The sequence below is a fragment of the Hemibagrus wyckioides genome, linkage group LG05, assembly GCF_019097595.1.
Source record: "Hemibagrus wyckioides isolate EC202008001 linkage group LG05, SWU_Hwy_1.0, whole genome shotgun sequence".
In the NCBI taxonomy this organism is placed as follows: domain Eukaryota; kingdom Metazoa; phylum Chordata; class Actinopteri; order Siluriformes; family Bagridae; genus Hemibagrus; species Hemibagrus wyckioides.
The window spans coordinates 14,194,145-14,217,203 of NC_080714.1; the positions used below are offsets into that span (position 1 = coordinate 14,194,145).

The following is a 23,059-nucleotide window of genomic DNA, read 5'->3' on the forward strand; positions in this document are numbered from 1 at the left end:
TTAGAAAAACACACTTTAAACAGAAATCCTTCAACTGGTGATGACTCTTTATTTACAAAATACACAATTCAAAATGTGTAAGCAATTAAATTAAAAAGAAACACATTATCTGTAAAGTACAACCTTATATTATATTATATTATATTATATTATATTATATTATATTATATTATATTATATTATATTATATTATATAAGAAAATCCAGAAAATTACTGCAAGTGTTTTAAAATAGCTGTCAGTTATACTGATAACTGGTCTGAGTATCTTAAGCCACAGTGATCAAATCCATACTGAATAAATAGTGAGGATGGTAATGTGTCAGCAGTGTGAGGTCACTTCTTGCGGAAAAGACTCTTGATGCTTTCCTGAACTGGTTCTGCCATCATCTGCATGGGCTGGTTTTTAAGTGCCGCCTCACGCATGGTGTGGTAAACATACTCATTCTGTTTAAACATGCGCAGCTCCATCTCTGTCTGCATGCGCATAGCCTTCAGAGGAAAAGCAGAGGACTTAATTAGCTGCACCAAAGAAATTACAAAGATAGAATTTTTACAGTGGCATGGGTTTTACATATGTGGCGTGTTGATCTGACAAGTAAATTAAACAAAAATCAATGCTAATCAAGGATTTGTTAGACTAGGTTTTGTTATGTGTTAACCTTGTGTTATAGTTAAAATCTGTTGTGTATTAATTATTCTTATTGGCCACTATGATGAATTTGCCCATCTAAATATGAAATTCTACAATGGTAACGCTAAACATGATCAGTATGGATACCATTTTTTCCTTTTGAGTGAAAACTAGCAGAAAAACTCTCTTTTATATGGCAAAAAGATTAAAGTTAATCTACATTTACTATAAAACTAAAACCAGAATTAATAATGGCAGAAGTGCTTAAATAAATCCTGATTATTTTAATCAAGGTTTAAAGATTGGTGTGGATGGTTTTATAGATAATCTTTGAATTAATCCAGATTAAAACTTAATCTATGTTCAAGCAACTGATTTAGGGAGTACAGGTATTATAGGGTATTGTGGATAACAAAGGAGATCCATTTACCTCTAGGTCCTTAGTAATTGGATGTGTAGGCCCATGAGTCACCATAAGAATGGCATATGCTTTGCAAATCATGCCATGTGCAGTCTCTATATGCCCAGCCTGCCAGTGGGTCACTCCTGCTCTCATTATAGCCATGCCAAGCTGAGCATTGTTTGGATTGTATAGTTTCCTATTTTGGGATCACAAAATGTACAAAAGTTCGAGAATATCAGTCCACATACACTGTTAATGTTTCTATGTACTTCCATTTGACTCTCAAAAGTTTACACTTACATGTATCCATCCACCATTTTACGTGCATATATAGCTGCCTCCTCAAAGAACTGCAAGTAGGAAAGGACCTCACCGAGTGTACTCCACATCTTTAGCTGGAAGATGTGGGTATCAGCCAGGACGTTTTCCTGCTTTTCAACACATTCTCGGCAGATCTTCACTACCTACAGTGAGCAGATCAGAAGAACAGCACAAAGTGATGCTTATAGCTAAATTTTCATAAGGAAATCATTCCTTATAGAGTCATTTATTTTGTTAATAAAATAAAAAAAATTAAAAAAATGCTATACATGTTGAGATAGTTGCTCAGAGACCAACTATGTAATTAAATATATAACATTTTTGTAAAAGAATGAGAAGCTGTTAAACAGAACCTTTGTGCAATGATACACTAAATCTGACATACCTCATTGTAGTTTGCATCCATACGGGCCTTGTCCATCTTCTGCAGCATTTCACAACTATATTCTGTTATTTCCTTCACCTTCTCATCTGGTACCTTTGATGAAGTATTTCATCAGAAGTATTTTATTGATTTATTCTGTGACTGAAGGTTTCATCCCCAATAAGGTCAAATCAGTGGTAACAGTGGTATGTACACAACATATTTGTAACAGTAACAAGCCAAACATACCTTATAATTCCAAGTTCTTAATATGACAAAAACATTTATTCATAACAATTACTCATTAGATTCTTGAGATATTCAGCAGCCCTCAGTCTGGCTAAACAGGTTCACAATGTTTTTTGTCATAGTACAGACATAACCCCAATTTCATTCATTAAACCTTACAATTTATTGCATAGAAATTCTGCACATTAAACACACTGTCACACTGTGTCTGCACTTTGGTCCCTTTGTTTGCCATAGCCTATGTTTAAAAAAAATAAATTTAATTTCATTCTGATTATTAACAAGATCTTGGTGATCACAGACTATTTTTGTAGCCCTTTTTTTGTAACTCAAAAGAAAAAAAAACAGAAATAAGTGTAAAATCCTGGCCCTCACAACCATAGTTGTACTTGTCCAGCATAACAAAGATAGAGTATCTAAATATAACACAAATGTGCCTGGACATCAGGCCTGTAGGTCTACAGATATCTACTGATAGTCATGCTATTTTCTCTCACTCTGTCAGCCAAATGAGCCAATAAGCATTTGTACATCTGAGTTCTTGGAACTTTAAAGAACATGAAGCCCTGGGCCATTCACCAATGAGTGCAATTTGGCTCAGATAATTGACTCTTTTCTAAACAACACAAATATCTGTAGAGTCAAGCACAGTGAGCTGTAGCACACCATGGCTTTTATTATCCAAGGATAAAGATATGAAAATGTTGACTGGTAAACTGGTCAAATCAATCTATTAAAAAAATTGAAAATTCACCTTTACTCCATCCACTACAGCACCAGCCATCTTCAAGTCATCTTTTGTTTTGTTGGTGCAGTGATCACAGGTGCAGTCAAAGTAGTACTGCTGCTTAAGCATGCGTTTGCGGTCCTCAGACAGATTGAGGTAGTCCACATATGCCACGGTTAATTCTTCCCCCACAGTGATATTACCCAGGGCTCGTAGCTCAATTCTGAGACAAGAAACGATTCTGGTGAGATTCAAAAGCTATTTCTGTAAAAGTCATATCTTGAAGTGGTTTTTATAAAGGTAAAATATTGTTAAATCTCTCACAGTTCAGCATCAACGCACCCAGCTTACCCCCATATACCAGGGGTTCTCAAACATTTTGCAGCCAGGGACCAACTATAAACATGTTCAGCTGATGCCTTAAGTACAGATTTATTTTATGTGTGTACAGTAATCTGCCCATTCAAATATTACAATGATTGTTTAAATTTGCATAATAATCTATTTGCTACTTATTGAAGCCATTTTTGAAAAGCTTTTATTTCTGAATAAATTTAATGGCTTTTTTGTGTGAATTCTAGCATTTTAACAAAAATGGCTGACCACCTGGCTCTGCTTCATGGTCCCCAGACCCCATTTTGAGAACCATCGCCATATGCAATAGGTCATTCAGAAAAGTTAAGATATTTTCTACAGTAAAATACAAAATCCCAAACAGCAGAGATGAATTCTGCATGTCAGTAAATTTTGTATATAGATCATATACAATGTGTGACATTGATATGAAAGTAGTTGTAAGTAGACATAAGGAGGAGCCTTCAGCTACTGTGACAGAAGTAATGGAACATATAGAAATGCAAAAGAAATGCTGAAGACATGAGATATAAATGTGTGGTTTTTCAAAGCCAAGACATTTATATGTTGGTGAAATCTGGAATTAAGTGAGGGTTAACAGCATGATGATAACGGATGATGGAAAAATGGACCAACCACCCAACAGCATTAGACATCTTTGTAAGTAGCTTTTTAAGCTTCAGTAAAACAAAAATAATTGTATATGAACTAGAATTTCTTTTTGTGTTAAATCAAAAATTGTAAAAAATATCTAATAATTGAAGCATATTCGTGTTATGCTGTTGTTGGTTATTTGAAAATAGCTGCATTTGGGTAGCTGATCATCAAATAGTGTGATTAGGGATGTGATTGTAAGAGGATAACAAAACATGAACAGCTTGGCTGATGAATCGTGGCCAAGCAAACCCACCTCTTCTGAGTATGATACATAGTATTGATGGTAGAGTGACTGAAAGACAAAGTGAGAAGCAAATTGCAAAACCCAGCTATTTCAGAATGTCTAATCTGAATACCCTCACTTGCTCAGTATGAACTGACGAAACGTAAGCTCAAATATAATAAAATGTTATTAAACTGAGTCATAGTACTATTCAAAATATTTAGGACAGTTTAGTTGTTGTAACATGGTTGCCCAAAAATACCATAGCTTTTATGTAAAGAAATATGTTCTCATGGCCACATGTTGCACATGACTTAAGTAGCCCACAGGATGTCAGCGCTACATACAGTATACTCCATGGTTACGCTATTGCATCACATGAGCAATTTTTCTATTCTTAAAACTAAAGTTTAAAGTTTGTTTCAGTCTTGCCCTAAATTTCCTTCCCTTCTCTTTCAGTACACATTCTTACTTCCTTTTATCATCCACTGCCTTGCCATCCACTATCACTGACTTGTATGTGCTGTCTTTACACTCAACAACTACCTAATGATGGTTTGTGATATGCACTGTTAGAGATTGTGAGATCTGATTGCACTTACTTGCCGTTGTTGAGGATGACTGTGCAGTTTGGCCAGCAGTTATGATTGACCAGACAAAGGTTGGGGAAGAGACCAACACCCACCGCCTGCAGGCCTTTAAGATCACTTATCATGAAGCCGTTGCAGTTGATCTAATGTAAAACACATTAAGAAGCGGAAAGACCATTATTTGTGGCTCTAATAAAAAATGACAACTTAAAAGGAAAAAGTATTTTGAAACTTAAGTGTCCACATTCTTACATACCACTCCAAAAATGTGTGAGATGCTGTCAACAGTGTGTTGCTTGCTTGTTCTGGGCCAGTAATCCAGGAAGTTGTGAACATCTACTTTGAGCTCCTTTAGATCAATCTCAGGGATGTCTGAGATATGGTCCTCCAGGTCCTTCAGTGTACTGAGCTGAAGGTCTGAGGTCACATCTCCTGCTTTATCAAGATGCCACATAATACGAGAAGCAAGTCTAGCCAAAGGCAAGAAAGAAGTGCATTAGAAGGGCAGAATTTGTACCTTGTGTATGTAAATTAGTACTAAACTTGGTTCTCTCACAAAATAGTGATAAAGTAATGCAAGTAAGTATACTACTGATTTTATATTGGTGTTTTTTCACACCCTTCTCCATAACCCCAGATTCTCACCGGATGTTTTCATTGGGAACTTTGCCATAGCTCTTAATGGCAGCACACTCTTGTTTGTGCTCTTCCCAGGCGGCACGCTGACATGTGCGATCACAGTATTGCGCAAACCGACACTGGCCACAACGCTGGAGCTTCTGCTGCCGACGGAAACAGCTATGACACACATGAGCTGTAAAACTGGAACAGACAGAGATCAGAACAATCAAGAACATGACTGAGGCACAGAGAAAGAAATTCATTGAGCAACATTTAATATGCTCTATTAGGAGTTTCTCTGTTTCATAATAACTGAGTCACACATTCACAAATAAGGTTGTAGGAAGTCTTATTTGATGAGTAACTTGAATGCTTTTTTAATCACTCCAGCAACAATGAGTGTGGTAACTGTAATAACAAAGCTAATGAGAGTAGGACATTACTTAAATTATTGCTAAATTATTGATCAGCAGGTCAAGATAGGTTCACTTCTTTAACTGCAATCATTCATCATTCATACATCTTTAGTAACTACTTTAATCTGGTCAGGTAGGCAATGGCTTCAGAGTCTATCCAAATCACACTGGGTGGAAGGCAAAAATACAGGATGTCCATCCCATGAAACTGTGACTGCACATTCATTCAAAAATGGAGCCAATTTAGAGTTGCCTATCTAACTGTATGCATCACTGGGCAAGTACCACTACCCTCAACATAATCTTTTTGTTAGTTTCACTGTAGTTACTGATAAATTCTTATTATTAATTGATGTTAAAATACATAACTGAACACGATGGACATATTTAGAAATAGATCATTTAGAGTTCTAGCCATAGAAGTGCAATTTTTGGGGGAAAAAGCATGTCTGCAAATCCAGTTTTGCTCATAGTATTAACAGTTTAATTTCATCTGCGTAGGACCATGCAGGGCGATGATGATCGGGTGATGAATAAGTACTAATTAATAAAAAATCTTGCTTACATTTTCTTGATTACATTTTAAAATTTGAATTTTATTCTGCAGATTTTGGACAAGGTTTTTCAGGGGTTTTATCAAATATAGTATGGCAGGCATTTGAGCTTGAATATTATTAATTCTATCCATATTTTAAATGAATAATACCCACTGTGGATATATGCATGTTGATTCAAAATAGTAATTTGATTATTAATTTGATAATTAATTTGATTAATTAAACTTACATTCTAGCATTCGCCTTTTAAAATGTAACATTTTCAATGTACTTTAACTGTACTCTTAATTTCTAGGAATAAAACTAGAAATAGTCTGATGTAAGAATAAAAAAATGGCACCATGCCATCATACAGTATCCAGTGACTGCACATTTGTGTCTATCATTATACTGTAGTACAGTAAAGACTGATGTGGGTGGTGCTGCTGCTACATCCATTCTGAACTGAGTGAAACTGAATATACTGAACCAATCACATCAAGACTCTTTCAATGTAACATATAAAACTTACCTGTCAAAAACAACAGCCGCAAAGCAAGGTTCTGCAAACAGCACATCCCCAGCCCACACTTCCTTTGTGGCCCTTAAACCACGTCCTTTTCCTGGTGAGTCAAACACTTCCACGTTCTCCATGCTTGTAGTTGAGCAGTCTCTGTAGATCTATTCTGTCTGTTGCACTGACAGAGTGTCCTGTAGGTCATCAGCTTAACAGCTGGACATTCCACTACCACTTTCTAAAATAGCCTGCACCCTCAAGTCATACCATCTTGTGGTCAGAAGTGGGGGGTACATGCTTTAGTGGTCACTTCTAAAAAAAGCCAAGACATATCTTACTGGCATTTGAGAGTATTATAATGTCAGCAAGAGCATGAATCTTTTAATAAAAATCACAATGTTTCCTGACTCTCTCCTGGTTCTGGTTTGGGCTTCTTTTATGTTAAATAAAACCCCATAATGTTGCAAAATGGAACACCTCTATATGTGTGAATGGCCATTCAGGATCCCAGAGGATATTTTAGTCTCTCAGTTGGTCCTGTCAGTCACAGATTGAGTGCTAAGACGAAAGACAGCTGCTCCCACCTGGACACCCACTTGGCTTCATGTGATTGGTGTTTGCTTCTAGCACTTTCCTGAGACCTCCTTCTTGTTTCTCAACACTTCTCAAACATCCTTGTGTAGCAAATTTTCCATGTTGTTATTTGTTTCTGTTTCATTTTCATTATAGTTCACATTGTTCCCACTCATTGAGCTAAAATTGTAGAATGTTAAAATAGCACAAAATACAAAAATTTCTCTTTTCTACATATAAAGTTTATACAAATTAATAAATACTGCAAAGCTTAACTTAGTGTATGAATTCACCTTTAGAAAAGTAAGGTCTTAAATTTTTAAGTTTAGAAATTTAGAAGAGAACAGAATTTAGAACAGAAGAGATAACACTAATAGTATGATAACTCAGTTGACACTGAAAAATGAACACACACACACACACACACATACTTTATACACTTACTGTATGTGTTTTTATTATATATGGCTTACAAAACACAAACAATGAACAAAACTCATTTTTATATTTGAGCACAGAATAATGGTCAGATCAAATTTGCATGTTAAACTTTATTTTCATCAAAAAATAGCCCTTTGCAGTAATAGCTACATGACAAATCTGTGGCATACTACTGATCCATTTTTTCAGATATTCAGTTGTGATTTCCTCTAAGGCCTTCTGCAGCACTTTTCAAAGGTCTGCTGTGTTGGTTGTGCAGTGTTCTCGAAAGCTTCTGTCCAGCTTTTCTGGGATTCAGCCATCTAAAGTCCACTGTTTGAGCATCTTGGCCCACTGCAAACTCTCCAATGCACAGTTTCTGTGAAAACTGGTTTCTCTCTTGAGTTATTCAATGATGCAGCTAAGTTCCGGAGCAGTTTCTGAGTCTGTTTCTCAAGAAGGACACTCGTAAGTACTTGTCTTCTTGGGCAGATGTACACTTGGGCCTTCTATTGTGTCTTCTGTCCTGATTGGATCCAGTTGCAGAAAGTCTCTGGAGACTATAGTGTACACCTTTTAAAGAAATCCTTAATTTCTTGGCTAAATCTTGTATAGAGTAACATTTCTTTCTCAAGACAATTATAGACTTACAGGTTTGGAGAGGAAAGCTGTTTTTGTTCGGCCATTTTTAATTCTTTTTTTACACTGAAAATGACAGGTGACTGTCCATATCGAGGAAGAGCCAAATATAAATTCAGGTGATTGGCTCACTGGACATTGCCCACCTGGGAGGGCATGCATGATCAATTTCACACCATCCACACTTGAATTTCTGAAAAAACAGATAGTTGCAAAAACTTATTAAGTAGCTTATTATTAAGTTTAACACTGATTAAGTAGCAAATGGTAATTGTTTTGTAAAAGGTCATTTTTGAGGTTTAGATGGTTGACCTGCTGATTTAATTGTTAGTGGTGAATGATGTGTGTTTTAGTTTTCATTTTTTACATTTCAGTGTAAACATACAAATAATGACCTGGTGTTTAGTGTCTATCAGTTGATTGTTCTGTCTGTACAAGCATGAAGGCAACCAAATGATCAATTGATAGGTGCTACACATTTCAAATTATATATGGATATAGAAATAAGATTTGTCAAGCATTGTAATATTTTTAAGAACAGAATGAATACCAAAACACACATCATTCACCATTAACAATTAAATCAGCAGGTCAACCATCTAAACTTCAAAAAGGTCCTTTTTAAGATATGGGAAATAAATTACCTGTGCATGTAAAATTGGATCTGGATCAGTGTTTTAAAAATTTATAATAAAATGGTTAACACAATTCTCCTTTTCTTCACAAATATGACAAGCATAGACAATGAAAGATGACAGTTTATGTGCACACTACTCACAGAAGACACACTTCACCAATTGCTCCCCAGGGACAGAGGAAACAAAATCTTCCCCACATACAAGTTATACTTGGTGTCTTGTTCAGTGAATAGAAACATTCATGAAATGTATTGTTTTTATTTTATGTGAGAGAGAATTAACTTCTGTTAGTTGTAATGTTGTGTACCAACTGCCCCTACTATATGGAGGTTGCACTTTAGCCTAATCTAACACCTGCTGTGTATTGGTCACATGTTTCAAAACCTTCTAAGTTGTAGACAAGCAGATAATGACTAAAGCAATATAAGACTTGATCCTGTAATTTACACAAACAGTTTTGTAAACAAAATTTGTAATGAAAATTATTAATTATATGAGCTGAAAACACTTTTTGACACACATTTCTTAAGAACACAAGTGAATAATTCTCGAGCGTGTTTGCAGGCCATTGAGAGCAAATGCTGTAATGTAGCTTGAAGGACACGCTTCTTGACATTGTAACATAAAACGTCCATGTAACATTTTGCCTCAAGTTAGGTTGTTCCTTACACTGCCCTACTGGAGCTGGTCAATTTACAATGTATGATTATGTTCACAATTAGTACACACCACAACAATACAAAATATGGATTTTATCATATACTAGTGACTAATGTTACAGATCTATTTTCATAATGATCACTGAGATTATGTTTTCACTAGCAGATATATTCTTCTCTCATCCTAGGCTTAACTCCACAGCACACCCTACTGCTACTAACTGTTCCTTGCTTTATCACATGACAAGAAACACTCAAAGGTCAAAGGTTTAGAAACATGTGTCCATAAAATTTAGTTGGAAGTTTTGTTATGCTTGTTTACGTTGTAAGCCGTGTTCAGATTCGTTTTAAAATAAATGACTGTTTTAGGTGAGCAGTGATATTATGACATTTTGGCCAAAGTATTGATAATGAATCAAAATCTACTCACTTAAAAAAGTAAGTATCCAGCAAAGATATTTGCTCAAGTGAAAGTAAGAAATATATTCTATTTTTGTACTGTATTTACTCAAGTATTACAAATAAAAAAGTAATAGTTTTTAACTGATGTTAATGTTTTCATGTGAAAAGTAGCTTTTTACTAATCTAAAACTGATTATTTTATTTTAAAGCAACTTCACTACTCTGCCTGAAAACATCAATCTCTGTAAGTTTGCTGGCCATATGCATTTTTTTTTAAATTGATTAACTAATTGATGGATGTTACACTGAAATAACTGGAAGCCTGTTATAAATAAACATATAAATACACCAAAATAATAAGCCAAGTATTTCTAAATGAAATTATATTTCAGAAATTAATAATAATCGTTATTATATTCATTATTTTCTAAGCTTAAGTAACCGCTTTTTCCTGGTCAACTGTGGATATGCAGATCGATTTTCATGGCTAGATAAGAGATTCTAGTTTAGCCTTCTCAGTCAGTACAGACCACAATGGACAAATACTGTATTTCATATCTGGGAAATATCTTGGTAATAATATTCCATAATTCAGGTAACAAATATTTCACTAGTAGGTTTTTTTCCTGCCTCAACAGCACACCCTGGTGCCATTATCACGTCTTTGTGTCACATGACATTTTACGCCCTGAAGTTGATGGAGCCCGTTTCCATGGTAACTGCTACGTGTTGATGTCACCAGTGAATTTGTGAATGGATTCTGAGACCTGTTAAATGACACTGTATGTGTGTGAGCATCAATCCATAGGAGACGCGTAGAAATGCACAAATAAAGTTTTTTCCTAGTTGAAAATCATTAAGAATATAGCCACCATATGAAAACAGGAACACATAATATAAACACTGGGTAAGCCCTGATTCATGAATGGGTCGCCAAGCAGAATCTGGCTGTTTTCACACTGAAATTCTAGGATATTTTATTTAATTACTGTTGGTACTGCTGTTAATTACTTGACTAGGCTTGATGGTCTAGCGTTTCCCTTCACGCTCGAGTTTCATCTTTTATTCTCAAGACCTTATGTAATCCTGTTTCTCCTCAAAACTAACAGGTCTGTTGTAACTTTACTCTGGATTCTAATAGATGTCGAGTGTGTATCAGATCCCACTATTGGTCATCATTGTCAGCAGTTAATAGTTACTGAGAGGTGAATCGCTCACTCGATCGTGCGTTAAGAAGAGCGCCAGCTGGATGGTAGCCACCTGGCTGCGGGTGATCTACTACTCACAAGCGTGTTGCCTATCACGGCCTCCAAGGGGCGTTTCCAGCGTGCGACAGAGGGGCGGGGTCGAGGTGGGCGTGTGGTCCAGCTGATACGCGCATCCGCCGCTTCCATCATCCGATTCAAAGCCAAAGGCAATAATAAGGAATTTCTTTTCATCTTTAAGAGCCTCCGGTGTCCATGAATTTTTCGCTCATCGGCGATGCTCTGAACAGTAAGTACGGTGGCATACGAGCATCCATCGCTTGAGACAGAGCTGGTAAACCTCACACGGGGATTCATAGCTACGTACCTACGTGTCACGCATAGCCTATCGTTCTCTTCGCGCGTCCTTATTTTAATGCTCGGAACGGCATTGCATGTAGACGAACCATTGCGGTTTTAGTCCCTATTGTTGCAGAGACGCATGGGCAAGAAGAAGTGGAGCCTTCTACAGTCGCTGAGACTCATTGGAGTGTGAGTAAAGCAGGCTAAGGAGCGCGGGAATGGCACAGAAACGCTCCGAGGAGAAAGAGCGAACGATGCGCCCTTTCTCTCCCTTATAATCCTACGGAGGACGAATCCCGACGAGCATTATGTAATGCACATGCAAGCGGCGAAGAGAATAAAGAGACAGAGTGTAAAGGGCCAGGTTATCGCTCGTGATGCTCCTGTAAGTGTGTTGAGCTCACCATTGTGAGCACTGCTGTGTCTCTGTGTGTGATAGCAACAAAGTGATATCACAGTATCAGTAGATCGGCCATGGAGGCCTCATTGGTGGAGGGTGTAAAAAATAATGTGTGTATGGCGCGTTTCATAATGCATGGATAGTGATGGACGCACAACTGAGAGAGAAACAAACACCAGAGAATTAATAAGGCATCTTTTCTTTATTTTCCGAAGGATGTGGTGTCTCAGGAGGTGGCGATGTTGATTCGGTTTTAGATAACTCTGGCAGGTAATAACAGCTATGAGATAAGTATTCTTAAACGCACTGTGTAAATATATGTCTCCTATTGTCAGTGGTTATATGAAAATGTAGTTATTATAGGCCATTCTTAATTTCATACAAGTCATGACAGCCAAAACCCATCAGTTTTAGACTAATTTCTGCAAAAGGACACTGAAGCATATAGCCTGCCAGTAGCAAAAACACCAGAACTAAAGTTTTAAGGCCTCACTAACTTTCACGGAAACTGATGTTTCTTTTAAACATAAAGGTACAGGCCCAAGTAAAAAAAAGTGCTGCTGACCAATCCTAAAAACAGGGATTAGAGCTATATTTTGTATTGTGGTACTAAAGGGTCTGTAAGTCACTGTAAGTTAAAGCCTGTATGCATACTAAGGTTTTGAGTGTTTTTGTGTGTTTGGGAGTTCAAGAGTTGAGGTGAGAGATGAGGCAATATGAGGATTCAGGAAGGTGTGGGGAGTGGGGTGGGGGCAGGGTCATGTCTATTACAGTAACATCTATCACATCAATTAGAAAATGTTTATACAATATATACATCTGTCTAATCTGCCAGGAACTGTCATTCATCACCATATATCTTCTCCTTTAGACAGATAAATGCATTATTCAATCTCTCTCTCTCTCTCTCTCTCTCTCTCTCTCTCTCTCTGTCTCTGTCTCTGTCTCTCCAGTGTATGTGCCCACTAGTTGATGGTACATCCTTCACTACAGTGGGCCATGTAAGGGGTTGTGGTGCTGAGTGAGAGGCAGACTTTGACAGCCATGGGAAGTGTTGGCAGTGGGGTGGCTGGCGAGCAAGAATTCGCCATGAAGAGCGTTGGCACGCGTACCACCCTCCCACGTGGGCCACCCTTATCACGTAGAGGCCCTTCGGATCGCAGTTTCAGCGCTGAGCGTCTCAACCCTCCACCTACCATGTCTGAATGCACAGGGTCCAGCGATGAAAGGGGGGGTAGCAGCACAACCACAGACCGGCCACAGCTTGCTGGCTGTGAGTCCACAACTGCCTCCTCCAATCTGGAGAGGGTGCCCTCCATCTGTGAACGCCTGGAGAGCAATGCTGCTGGCCGTAGGGTGGCACCACGGCCGCTAGGGGACATGAGTGTAGATGCCCGCAGGAATGTGGTTGTACACACTGGAGAGAAGACTGGAGACAGCATGGCTGCCGTGAAAATCAGAGAGGGGAATGCTGCAAAAGCAAATGGCCGAACACCACCCAAGATTCTGCCCATGTCTGGAAAGTCAGAACAGGTACTTGTGAGCTGAAGAATGTTATTTTCAAAACAAATTGACCTTTATAATTATGGAAATGTTTTTGGTTGTTTTGGCTGTTTGCATTGAAATTAGATGAAACAAGTCTAGGAAGACTTTGTGATCTATAATTTTTTTGCCAATAGTTGGTTCACTTTTGCAAACCTTGGCAAACCCAACTGGACTGAACAGCCATATAATATTTACCATTTTCAGGCCAAAAAATGAGTATTTTACTTTTGCTGTGAGTACAATTTATAGTATTGTTTATTAACATGTACTATTCTTTTTACATACGCTCTCAGAACAATTCTGGATTGGTGCGGCCTTCTGCCTTCAAACCAGTAGTGCCAAAGAGCTTTCATTCCATGCAGAACCTAGTGGCACATGCTGGAGGTGGGGCTGGAGGTCAATGTGCTGGAGGCACAGGAGGGTCTGATGACCCCCAGCCACTTAGTGAGCGAGAGAGTCCAGAGAGAGAGCAGGGCAGAGAGGATGGAGGGCAGGGTGTCATGACTGACTCGGGAAGGAACTCTTTCACCAGCCTGCCCACATACACAGGCCCTGGATCTGGCTATGCTCCTGCACCGGCTCTCGGACCCTTTAGTGCCTCAACCAGCCATATCAACAGATTAGGCACAGACAAATTGGACAAGCCCAACTACCAGAATGGCCTGAGTGCTTCGGACAGTGGCCGCTCATCCTCAGGGAAGAGCTCTTCATCCTACCACAGACTATGTCACCTGGCTGATATGCCAGCTGCCATTCACCCTTCTCCCTCATCAGATGATATAATACAGGACTTGGAGGACCGACTATGGGAAAAAGAACAAGAGGTGAGTGAAATTTCCTGGGGTAGACTTGGGTGGTTACAATACTATACTGATTCACTATATTTAATTCAATTCAAAACTATTTTGGCATGGTTGACTAACTGATAGTATTCCTAAAGCTGTCTACACAACAGATTATTTTATTTTTATTTTTAAAATTATACACAGCTAAGAATAAAGAGAGAACAAAGACATGTCAGATAATAAGTTTACTAAAAAAAAACAGTAAGTTATTAATAAGGAAGAATTCACTCATAATATTAATCCCCCTTCTTCCACCAAAACATCCTGACCCATCAAGGCATGAACTTCACAATACCTGTTAAAAGTACTATACAATTAAATTGAATTAAAATGTGGAGGCCAATTTAAAATTTTGAACTCTTTGTCATGTTCCGGATACTATTCCTGCTTTGTGGCAGGGAGCATTATGCTGCTGAAAGAGGCTACTGCCATTAGGTAATACTGTTCCCACTTGTGCACTTGGTCTGCAACAATGTTTAGGTAGGTGATAATTTTCAAGGTAACACCCACATGAATGCCAGGGTCCAAGGTTTGCCAGTAGAACACTACCCAGAGTGTCACACTGCCTCTGCTGGCTTGCTTTCTTCCCATAGTGCAACCTGGTGCCATCTCTTGATCTCACTACAAGATGTAAATGAAAATGTGATTCCTTAGACCAGACAACCTTTTACCATTTTATCCTCACATGCCTATTGTAGGCACATACAATGGTCAACAAGGGTCAGTATGCACACTTTGTCCAGTCAGAGGTTACAAAGCAAGCAGCGGTGTGCCTGACTCCTTTCCAGCATTAACTTTTTAGCAACATTTGTTACAGTAGCTTCTTTGTATGATTGGACAAGACAGGCAGGCTTTCAATCTCCACGCACATCAATCAACCAATTTGTATATCACTGGTTTATTGGTTGTCTTTCCTTGGACCACTTTTGGTAGGTACTAGCCACTGCAAAACACACAAGACCTGATGTTTTGGAGATGCTTGGACCTAGTCATCTTATTAGCATAATTTGTCCCTCATCAAAGTTGCTCAGATCCTTATGCTTGCCCATTTTCTCTGCTTCCAACACAGAAAGTTGAGGTTGACTTGCTGTCTGATATATTCCACCACTTGACAGGTGCCACAGTAATGAGATAATCAACGAGTTATTCACTTCACCTGCCAGTGGTTTTAATGTTATGGTTGATTGGGTTATGTTAGTTTTAAGGCTACTATAGCAAGTTAATAAATCGTGCACCCAAAATAATTTCTTGAATGATGTGGTAGAAAATATTACCTCAAATCAAAAGAATAACAGAGACCACTCAGGCCTTTTCAAACTAATTTTAACAAAGTGCAGTTGTCAACAAAAGGCTTGAGTAACATTTTAAAAATGTTAAATAAAATATACATCAATTCTTCACTATTTAAAAGTGCAATGAAGGGAAATGTGATTTTCAGTGGGTATTTAAATATCTTTAGCTGTTATATTAACAGTGTTCATGTTAAGTTGTCTTAATTTGCCACATATACATTACTGCACAGTGAAATTCTTTTTTTTTTTTTTTTTGCATACCCCATCCTTGGGGGTTGGGGTCAGAGCACAGGGTCAGCCATGATGCAGCACCCCTGGAGCAGGGTGGGTTTGGGGGCCTTGCTCAAGGGCCCAAAAGTGGCAGCATGGCAGTGCTGGGTTTTGAACCCCAATCTTCCAGTCAATGACCCAGAGTCTTAACCACTTGAGCTACCACTGCCCCTGCTCATAAATAGTGCTTTAAAAAACAAACAAAAATAAAAACATGCATTTGTGCTCCTCAAGGTGTTTGGCATATCATTTGGGATGCTTTCTCCCAAGCCAAAACCTGGAAATGATTATTTATTGTTTTTGGTGATGTGTGCTGATATACCCAAAGTTCAGATTTATTCTACATCCAATGTCTGGCTTTTTTTTTCACAATGGTCCTACTATGTCTAATGAAACTAGCTAGTGGTATATAGTGTTATATTAAAAGCTAGTGGTATAAAGTGGTATATATGCAGATTGGTGGCAGCTTCATGTCTGCTTCTCCAACAAGACACATAGGAGAATAGGTTGTCCAAGGCAAGTTGTTTGGCTCTAGAATAGCAACAAGTTGTTTTGCATCATTCTCATAAGCACTCACTTCTGAGCCAGCCATAATACAGATATTAATTGTTTCAAGCTCAACCCAAGCCCATCAAATATTTCAGAAACCCAATTATACTTGACCTCAATAGCCAGATCCTATGGGATTTGGATGGTCATCTGAAGCATTAATCAAGTGGCCATATATCATTAATCACAAGAGAATTTTATTACTGCATACTGTATCTCGAATAATTACATGATCATTGTGTGATCACTCACCTGCTTGATTTCCACTAAGGTTCTTCACATGCGTCGAAACCTGGACCAGAGTGAAGCGGCCATCATGCAAGTATTCGAAGAGAAACAGCGGGTATGGGAGCGAGAGATGGAGGAGTTGAGACAAAACTATGCTGGAAGGTTGCAGCAGGTGACCCGACGGGCACAACGCTCCCAGCAGGCACTGCAGGCCCAGATCAGCCGACTACAGCAGGACAAGGGCCGGCTCCAGGAGGAGATCAGTGCCCTGTTGGCTCAGCGTGAAGAGCTGGAGAGAAAGTGCCTGGATTACCGCAAGGAGCAGGCTGAAATTTTGCCCCGTTTGGAGGAAACCAAATGGGAGGTAAGAGGTTTTGTGTAATGACAGCTTTTAGACATGGACACTCAGTGGGATAACTATCCACAACTTTTAAGAATATTATTTCCTGTACCACTTGTGTACACAGAATTTCTGTACATATACAGTAAACTACAACACTAATGCCATTAAAATGGCAGTCTGTAATTAAAAATGTATTCTCTGTAGATAATGACAACTCTGAGCTTTTTCTTGTAATGCCTCGGAAGGTTGTGAAACACTTGTTCTTATGTTCTTTTATATCTCTCACATCTTATGTATGTGCATGTGGATTCCCCTTCTTCAAACAAGAAGAGTGATTGATTCCAATTTTAGTTCCAATCACCCGTGATGTAGTTCACTCTGCAATTCAGATACTGATCATGGAAAAGAAATGATCAAGGAAGACAATTTGTTTATATAATCATTATGGGTGTCAGTAATTTTGCTATATATGTTTTAAATAAATCATCATGTCATTTTATAATATGCTGTTATGTAAGTTCATACAATAATTTTAATTGTAGAAAACATACTTCTCACTTCTAGTTGTTTGAGTGGGAATTTTACTATATGTGTATATAATTCTTTGTTCAGTTTTGCCTGACCATACAAAGGAGGCAATAATATCTGTGATAACTGTACTTATTACACTTGGCAGAAACTATGTGCTGTTTTGTTTTGGCCAGGTTTGTCAAAAGGTGGGAGAGATATCTCTGTTGAAGCAGCAGTTAAGGGACAGTCAGCATGAGGTGACTCAGCGAGCAGGAGAGATGGTAGCACTAAGAGGTCAACTTAAAGAGCTCAATGCACAGCTGAAGGAGAGGGAGGAGGCCATGCTCGGCCTGAAGGATTCCTACAGCAGCAAGAGCCGTGAGCTGGAGAGATGTGAGGGAGAACTGAAGAAGACGTTGACGGAGGTAAATATATACTTAGAAACACGCACACATGAAGAAACATGAGAGTTCAGCACAAGTTTATTTCCACAGTCCAGAAAGCACAGTTATACAGTACTGACAAGGCTACTTCTTTACACATATCAATCATAAATTTACTGATTGGTCCGTGTTTGTCAGACTGTGTGTATGAAACTATCAAACTAGTTTCACATTTTTCCTGTTAGTTCTAGCTTCTGTAATTGGTGCACCTCCAGTGTTTGTGTCTATGTCCTGATGCTGATACTGTGCTTAGTTAGTCAAACTTTTTGCTTAATTTGCTAGTCATGCAATGTTTTAAAGAGTAATTACACACCAAAATGTTTTTTTTTTAGTTAAACAAAATTAATTGGTTTTATAAGTATAAAACAGGGCAGTCTTCATTATTATAAATATTGTAATTGATCCATTAACACTATAAAAATATTTGTAGTACCACTTTTTTTTTATATAGCCACTTTGGTTCTGCCAAAGAACTGCGGTGCCTTACATGATACTTATAATAGAATGTTCCACATTTTATTACTAAAATACAGTCACTACATTTCCTTTATCAAATCTTTAAAACAATGTTATTGCTCTCTCTCGCATGCGGCATTTCAGGATTATTTATTACAACAAATTTGCCATGTGTATTCAAAAATGATTTTACAATAAAAAATAGGAAGGGAATGTTCTGCAAAATCTTGATGACAGGTGAATAACATTACATAATACCTGCATATGAAATACCTTTTTTTTTTTCCAGTGGTGAGCAACAACTATAAGCACACATGTAGAGTAAAGAGGAGAAGAAAAGTTGAATTTGTGCCACTATAATAGGTATGATGAATCAGGACAAGAATATATTTATAGTAATCAAGGTACTGCTAATAGTGCTTTAGCAATACATATCGGTATCTGATGACAATTCTTTTATTACTATATTAACATACTATATAAACAAGGACAACACATGGTTTCCATTTACAAAGCCCCTATTCTAGTCTTTCATATAAATCTCCCTCTGCCAAAGGCACAGACTGATTAAGCTCTGAGCTGTTTGCTCATCTATATTATTATTATTGTACAAGGGCAGTTCTGTGGAGAGAACTCTTTCACTTCATATAACTCATGAAACTACTCTGTGACGCATGGCTATTTCTGGCCTCACTGTCCATTATTAGCATAAAGCTTGATTTGTGTGATTGCTAAACAACACCTGCTTGCCCTGTTACACTCATCATGCAATACACCCCACCTCCAGACCCACATGCACACACTGCCAACCCCAGAGAGGGTAAGGGTAAGAAAGGGTAAGAATTTCATCAGGAGAAAAGTGAAAGGTGTTTGGCCAAAACAATCACCAATTGAAATCTCTCAAAGAAAACAAGTGAAAAACACTGCAATACAAGCTTGGAAAAGCATCAGAAAAGAAGAATGCCACAGTTTGCTGATGTCACTGGGTTGATGCAGTTATTGCAAACAAGTGACATGCAACCAAATATTAAGTGTTTTAGAAATTCTGATCACCTTATACTCATCTTTGGATCTCAAACTCAAATTTCTTTTCCTGTCAAGATACTTTCAGAGGAAACTGTAGGTATTGTTAATAATAAAACAAAAATATAAATCATAAATTTAAAATGTCGAAAAAATTGTACTAATGAAAATTTTAAATAATGAAATGTATTGTATATAGTAGCAAATAATGTATATATGTATACATTAAATGAACAGTCAAATTTTTTTTGACAGACAACAACAAAGAATGCATTTCCATTTTATTTACCATTGTAATTACACTTCAAGAACTCTTGAAAAACCCTTTATTTTCAATAGAGTGTAGGAATGTATCATTTTTAAAACTATCAATTTAGTTCAGCAAAAAAAAGTTTAAATGTGTGATTTTTTTATGTAGCTGCACTAAGTTCAGCTTCACTCACTTCTCTCTCTTCCTATCAGGTATCCATCCTACGGGACAAGCTGGTGGTGTTTGAGGCTGAGGTTCTGGGGTTAAAACGAGCTCTGGGTGAGCTGAGCTACACGGGCGAACGTGCAACAGGACTCACCAGCAGCCTGCCTTGGGGTGGGCTGCACTCACCACGTACCCCTGAAGTTTTAACACCTCTATCCCCACTCAGCCCCATGGTAGATGCCCTGCTGAGCTTGCAGAGTGATGAGGCCAAGGCACAGCGGCAGGAAGCTGGAGAGCTGCGGCAACAGCTAGAGCGACTGCAGGGTGAGTTGCGGCTGGAACGACAGCAACGTGAGCTCCAAGCACTTGCTTTTGCCCAAGAGCGTCACACCTGGCGGGACGAGAAGGAGCGCGTGCTCAAGTACCAGGCACAGTTGCAGCTCAGCTATGTAGAGACGCTGCAAAGAAACCAAGCTTTAGAGGAGCGTGTTGGCCAGCTTGGGGCTAAGTTGTGTGGAACATCCAGTACACCTCCTCCAGCAAGCCTACCCACATCTGTCCCGGTTACCGTTACACTCACCCCAGCCCCAGATGACCCCAAAACCCCTTCCCCTAACCAGCTGGCTCCCCCATGGGCCGGGCCCTCTCGCCTGGAGAGGATCGAGTCCACTGAGATTTAGATCTGCCACTGTAAAATGACACGATACAGAGACAATCGACATTTGTTTAAAATGCATTATTGGTAATGGTTTGTTTAAATCTGTGTCAGAAAGTCCCAGACATTCAGTAAGGGGCTTGACAGACTACTTTAAGGGAACAAAAAAGATGCAGTAATAAATCGGTGTGCTGGAATGATAAAAGACCCACAAAGACAAAGAGGCAAAGGCTCATGTTTTTACAAAAACACACATGCACACAAAACACTTGCACTGACATCTAACTATATAACTGAAGGTATTGAGGGTATCGGTGAATTAGAAAGAATGAGGATTTGCAAAATGTTGGAAGTCTTGTTATAGAATTCAGTATTAAGAGAGTGAACACTGTTTTAGATATCTGGTGTCGAACATGAAGAAAAGCATAGACACACTTCAGTGATGTTTCAGGGATACTGGGGAACCTGGTTCTCCATCACTGCACAAAGACTGCAGTGACTAAAAATGATTACAAATGGTCATCAAAGAGTGTTGGGAAGTTTCCCACTCATAAGCAGAATTACTTGAAAAAAAGGTTTAACTTTTTTGGTTTTGTTTGGTTTGAGAAATCGGAAGTCACAAAAACAAACAAAAAAAAATTGCTTTAATACTCTGTGACTTTATTTGTCCACTGGGATTAAGAGAGCATATATGGAGTGTATATGGTCAGTGGGGCAGAAACAGATGGAGCAGACAGACAAAGATTTGTTCAAAACAGCACATTATTATACTCAATAGTATGTAAAAACAGTGTGCCACCAATGATCAAAAACATATACTATTGCACTAAGTAGTCGACATGTACCACCCCTGCCATGCTATTTAGTACAACAGTATGATTTGAACCTATCCAAAGGCTGCAGGTGAAGAATGTTGCCTTTTCTAAAGGATCAGAGTTGCTGCTATGCTCTATTGTGTGTTCTTGGAAAACAAGCTACAAATTTGGTTGTTAATTGTTGTAATCTATTTATCTATTTATGTAAACATGTTCATACATCAAGGCACTCTGTGTGAATATTTTGAAAAGATGATAGTTATTATTTATTCTAATTGTGAACCAATGAAGCAATTTAACATTGCTTTACTTTCTTAAACATGGGGCACTTCAGCCTACCATTTCTTCTAGAACAAAAGGCAACCGGATCCAAACCCAAGTTCCTTTTAATGTTGTCGTTGTTGTTGTTATAAATGTAATTATGGTATTGTTTAGAGCAAAATGATATGTTTTTATACCCATTTTTATTGTTTGTATTTATGTTAGTGTAATGGCTTGATGAAAAGCATACCCAAACAAAAGTAAAAAAAAAAAAAATAAATAAAGACACAAAGTGACATTGAAATCACATGCTTTATAAAAGTAATGTTAAATTCTTGTTTTGTTCATAATATAGACATTAAAATGAGTCAAATGTATGGGGCCCCATTTGTGCTACTATAAATTCATAGATAATGAGCCAAAAGTTAATTTTAAATTAACTTTTTTACTCATAACTCATATTACTCATAACATTTTACAGTTTAGCTGTTTGGCTTCAAATATATAAGGCTTGTGAGGACTTGTGTCCCTATTTTAATATTAGACTCAAAATATATTGGGGGGGTTTGATTTTTACCCCCATTGTTGTTACAGGAACTTCCATTTCAAACAGAGGCTGTGAATGAGACCTCTATGCAGCCTTTAATAATTCTGTAATTGTTCATGGTGCACCATAATTTAACTTATACTTACACAAATGCAAGGCTTTGTTCAAGCTTTTGAATCAGAAAGGTGAACAACAGAAGGTGTCAACTGTTCACATTTAGTGCAGAAATAAAGAACAAAATAGGAAAAAAGAACAGAAGTAATAGTAAATCCAGGAAAAGCAAACAGAAAACAATGCCCAGCAATAAACACAAGAAAAGGCAAAACCTTAGGCAAAGGCTTTGGGTGCAAGGTATCAGGTAACAGTTGCCGTCAGTCAGTCAGCTGAGTGTGAGTCATGATCATACTAGACTCAGGTGTGAAGTTGTAGTGGCTTCTTGATTGGTGGTGGACTTTGATACTCTCATTAATATAAGGCACATGGTTAAAAGAGCTGGCTGTGAACAACTACCTAGTGCAAAAGAGTTACTACAGTACTGTTAGTGACATCATTAGTGGAGATAGCACATGATATTCAATTTTAACTTAAAATATGAAAACTCACCAGATGAAAGTGAAAAGGAAGAAGGGTAGCCAATTTTCTCTTCTTTTGACTAGCACCTTTGTTTCACCTTTAGCACCTTTAGTGGGATTGCACTAATTAACGTCAGCTAGCTTGTGAGGTAGGCTACAGGCTATAAAGTGAGTGTGGCTTATTTAGGATCAATTTCTGCAAGCAAAAATAAACAAAACATTTAGTCTGTAGTGTCATTTAATCAACATTAATTTCAACAATACTGAATTGTTTAAAGAACTGTTGTATAAAAGTTCATAGTTATAAAAGTTCATTGTGTATAATGTATATATCACATAAGCAAGAATGAAGTAATACTATAGATCAACACAGCTGTGATACTCAATGGCCAAACCACAACA

General features: G+C 37.9%; 2 protein-coding genes across 5 annotated transcripts; one reads left to right on the top strand and one right to left on the bottom strand.

The window, feature by feature from the left end:
* Nucleotides 1-176: 176 nt before the first annotated feature.
* On the bottom strand, nucleotides 177-6,805 carry smyd1b (SET and MYND domain containing 1b). 2 transcript variants are annotated; one of them, XM_058389422.1, is made up of 10 exons: nucleotides 6,626-6,805; nucleotides 5,166-5,342; nucleotides 4,777-4,990; nucleotides 4,533-4,663; nucleotides 3,961-3,999; nucleotides 2,724-2,919; nucleotides 1,742-1,834; nucleotides 1,336-1,499; nucleotides 1,063-1,231; nucleotides 177-490 (listed from the first exon to the last, which is right to left on the bottom strand). In XM_058389422.1, exons 1-10 carry the CDS (start codon nucleotides 6,745-6,747, stop codon nucleotides 335-337), a joined length of 1,461 nt encoding a protein of 486 aa, XP_058245405.1. In that variant the 5' UTR covers nucleotides 6,748-6,805; the 3' UTR covers nucleotides 177-334. The 2 variants fall into 2 exon arrangements, with proteins under 2 accessions (XP_058245405.1, XP_058245406.1); XM_058389423.1 differs by lacking the exon at nucleotides 3,961-3,999.
* Nucleotides 6,806-11,277: 4,472 nt separating this feature from the next.
* On the top strand, nucleotides 11,278-21,844 carry lzts3b (leucine zipper, putative tumor suppressor family member 3b). 3 transcript variants are annotated; one of them, XM_058389032.1, is made up of 7 exons: nucleotides 11,295-11,873; nucleotides 12,104-12,158; nucleotides 12,842-13,421; nucleotides 13,727-14,257; nucleotides 16,661-16,981; nucleotides 17,665-17,895; nucleotides 19,855-21,844. In XM_058389032.1, the coding sequence occupies exons 3-7, from the start codon at nucleotides 12,933-12,935 to the stop codon at nucleotides 20,485-20,487; spliced, it is 2,205 nt and encodes a 734-aa protein (XP_058245015.1). In that variant the 5' UTR covers nucleotides 11,295-11,873; nucleotides 12,104-12,158; nucleotides 12,842-12,932; the 3' UTR covers nucleotides 20,488-21,844. The 3 variants fall into 3 exon arrangements, with proteins under 3 accessions (XP_058245016.1, XP_058245015.1, XP_058245013.1); XM_058389033.1 differs by lacking the exon at nucleotides 12,104-12,158 and having other exon boundaries at nucleotides 11,278-11,435; XM_058389030.1 differs by lacking the exon at nucleotides 12,104-12,158.
* Nucleotides 21,845-23,059: the final 1,215 nt, after the last annotated feature.

Bases quoted from the DNA above. Each gene is read 5' to 3' on its own strand.
- smyd1b (XM_058389422.1), bottom strand. From the start codon at position 6,747: ATGGAGAACGTGGAAGTGTTTGACTCACCAGGAAAAGGACGTGGTTTA. The intron at 4,000-4,532 runs GTAAGTGCAATC...TTTGTCTTTCAG, and splicing joins GTCATCCTCAACAACGGCAA to TCACTCTACCATCAATACTA. The intron at 491-1,062 runs GTAAATGGATCT...TTTCCTCTGAAG, and splicing joins CAATTACTAAGGACCTAGAG to GCTATGCGCATGCAGACAGA.
- lzts3b (XM_058389033.1), top strand. From the start codon at position 12,933: ATGGGAAGTGTTGGCAGTGGGGTGGCTGGCGAGCAAGAATTCGCCATG. The intron at 13,422-13,726 runs GTACTTGTGAGC...ATACGCTCTCAG, and splicing joins TGTCTGGAAAGTCAGAACAG to AACAATTCTGGATTGGTGCG. The intron at 14,258-16,660 runs GTGAGTGAAATT...ATTTCCACTAAG, and splicing joins TATGGGAAAAAGAACAAGAG to GTTCTTCACATGCGTCGAAA.